The sequence below is a fragment of the Sinocyclocheilus anshuiensis genome, unplaced genomic scaffold (genome assembly GCF_001515605.1).
Source record: "Sinocyclocheilus anshuiensis isolate Anshui unplaced genomic scaffold, SAMN03320099.WGS_v1.1 scaffold283, whole genome shotgun sequence".
In the NCBI taxonomy this organism is placed as follows: domain Eukaryota; kingdom Metazoa; phylum Chordata; class Actinopteri; order Cypriniformes; family Cyprinidae; genus Sinocyclocheilus; species Sinocyclocheilus anshuiensis.
Genome location: NW_015549605.1, coordinates 4,267,026 through 4,269,944, shown reverse-complemented (window position 1 = coordinate 4,269,944; position 2,919 = coordinate 4,267,026). Strand labels below are relative to the sequence as shown.

Here is a 2,919-nt window from a genome sequence, read left to right as displayed (position 1 = left end):
ATATATATATATATATATATATATATATATATATATAGTTATAGTTATATTATTTATGTTTTTATGGTTTTCTTGTCACAAAAAAGCTCCCCCAGTAGCTAACCACTTTTTGATTTAGCATAAATAAATAATATAAAAATGACAATATACAATAATAATATACTATGTAAATAAATAATACGCAATAATAGATAAAAAGTTTGGGGTTGGTAAGATATTTTCTTATTTAACAAAAAAAAAGGCATTTAAAGGCATAAAAATATACAGTTTTGTAAAATATATTATTAAAGTTTCAAATAACTGTCTTCTATCTGAATATATTTTAAAATGTAATTCATTCCTGTGATCAAAGCTGAATTTTCAGCATCATTACTCCAGTCTTCAGTGTCACACGATCCTTCAGAAATCATTCTAATATGCTGATTTACTGCTCAAGAAACATTTGTTATTGTTATTATTATTATTATTATTATTATGTTGAAAACCATTGTGCTGCTTAATATTTTTGTGGAAACAGTAATACTTTTTTTGTAATTTTTATTTTTGTGGAATATACCACACATATTTAATTTTATGCCACCACAAAAAAAAAAAAGATCTAAAACCATTTTAATTCAAAAAATTAAACACAAATTTAAGAGGTGTAGGTTTGTGTATAAATTCCATTTTTAATGCTATTTGAATAAGTTACAAATTGCACATCACTTCCAGCTGATCTTTTCCTGAGCGTTTCCCCTCAAACACACACACACACACACACAGAGATGTTAGCGTCTGGACGAGAGTGTGTAACTAACAGTCTAACACTGCGTGTGCTTGACTGGTGAATGTTGTAGTAACAGCACTAATCCACGTGTGCTGGTTCTGCTCTCTGTGGGGTTTTCTTTCTTTGTCTCCATCTCTCTTTCTCCTGCTTAATTACCGGTTGCCCTTCATGTGTCTGTCTGTCACCTCGGTCCCTCTCCGTCTCTCTCTGTCTCTGTGCTGACTGGCTTGGCTGTGCTGCCTGTGTTCCTGTGTGGCTGCACTGACGCAGCATTCAGAAAGTGTGCGCAGCCGACCTGCGCCGCCTCTCTGCTCCCCCCGACTCCTTCTCTGTGTAAGTACGCTATCTCTCAGCACACACACACAGAGAGGCATGTGTGTATCTGTGTGAGTCGAGGGCTCTCACTCATGAGTGTTTTGTGTTTTACACTCAGCTCACAGCGCATCTTAAAGTCAACATGAAATTAAAAAAGACCCTGTTTATAAGCTTAATACAGGTTTCTGGTCTTATTGTACACAAATCAGCCAAATTAAGGGTTTGTATTTATAATCAGAATTAATGTAATATAAATTTAATATTTAATTAAAAATATAAATGTTTTCAATAAAATCAAATATTAAAATTGTTTTATTATTATTATTATTATTATTATCATTATGTATTTATTTATTTTTTATTTATTTTGTCATCATTGTGCACTATATGGACTGCACAGGTGGAAAAATAATGCTAATCATTAACCAAATAGCTATTTAAGCACTTTGAATGCTTTTCTAAAATATTTCAGATAGTAAACACAATACATTAATATTGGTTAATGTATTAAAGGTTACAGAAATAATAGTAAATAATGATTCATTTGAATATGTAACTATTCTTTTAAGTGTCAATCATGTTGACTTGAATAAGGATGACAGATTTGGTCTAAACAGACCAAATGACCACAAAAAGCATTTTTATGCATTAAAGACTTCAGTCCTTCCTGACCTGTCCTTCACCTGTCCTTTTGTGAAGCTCATTTTCACTCTTCTTCACGAGCTCCTCATCGTCTGAGATTAATATTGTTTTCACGGTTATTCATTATGAATCAGTACGATCATGAAGTGTTTTCATGTAGTTCCTGTGAGCATTATCAGCAAGCAGAAGATAAAACGGAGAGCATGCCTGTTCCACCTCCACCTTTGTTGATTAGGTGTTTCGTTAATGTGGCATCAGTTCTCATTTGTCGTCGTCGTTGTTGTTGTATCGCAGCCCTCATGCCGTCCCTGAGCGTCTGCGTCTGCGCGTGAACCGCATCGGCCTGCAGGAGTACGAGAGCATGCAGTTCGACAAGGAGCGTCTGCGTGACATCTGTAAGTCAATCAGAAACCTTCCCACAATTCAGTTCACATGTTATTATACAGTGCTGCTGTAGGACAGGTGAGTATGATGTGATTGTGTGTGTGTGTGTGTGTGTGTGTGTGTGTGTGTGTGTGTGTGTGCTTGTTCAGCGACTCCTGTTGGCATCGTGGTGGTGAGAGGAGACTGTGACCTGGAAACCTGTCGACTGTACATTGACAGACTGCAGGAGGTGAGCGCTTCCCATGATGCTGCTGTCAGATTAATTTAATTGAGCACTCAATCAATACGATTACTGACACAACCGCTGGCACTTACAACTGAATTTTGTTTGTCATCCTGTAGTGTTTAATTATTTCGGGGTCAACATTTAACCTCAAATCTAACCACAGTTTTGTCGCCATCATGTTATAAATTCTTGCACTCACACATTTGTCTGGTGTTGACAGGATTTGCATCAGGCGCCCTCTACTGGTCACATAGTGCACTACCAGGTGAAGGCCTCGACAGCATTGGACAAAATTCAAAACACAAGATGCTGAATTGGAATTCATCGAATTGCAATTCAAAGAAATACAGAGAAGAGATTAATTCATTATTCATAAAAAATAATTATGCCTAAATATTCCCATATATAAGTTCAGTACTGTCAAAATAATTATTACCGGCATCAAAATATATGTTAAGAACCACAGCATGTTCAAATAAATAATAAAAATGAATATTCACATTACAATTTAAATCTATTCATTGTGTAATGATAACTTAATAAAATACATTGTGATGAGTGGGGGCGGGGCCGAGAGCCGTGGGAA

At 35.5% G+C, this 2,919-nt stretch overlaps 1 protein-coding gene across 5 annotated transcripts in view; it reads left to right on the top strand.

Annotated features, from left to right (window-relative positions):
• Positions 1-2,919, top strand: part of dgki (diacylglycerol kinase, iota) — a 47,208-nt gene that overhangs the window by 38,408 nt on the left and 5,881 nt on the right. For 3 of the 5 annotated variants that reach the window (XM_016447655.1, XM_016447654.1, XM_016447653.1), the window contains exons 21-24: positions 1,037-1,099; positions 2,018-2,118; positions 2,257-2,336; positions 2,554-2,598. In XM_016447655.1, coding sequence (XP_016303141.1) covers positions 1,037-1,099; positions 2,018-2,118; positions 2,257-2,336; positions 2,554-2,598 — 289 coding nt within the window. The remainder of the gene's footprint in view (positions 1-1,036; positions 1,100-2,017; positions 2,119-2,256; positions 2,337-2,553; positions 2,599-2,919) is intronic. The other 2 variants (XM_016447657.1, XM_016447656.1) reach the window with 1 other exon arrangement.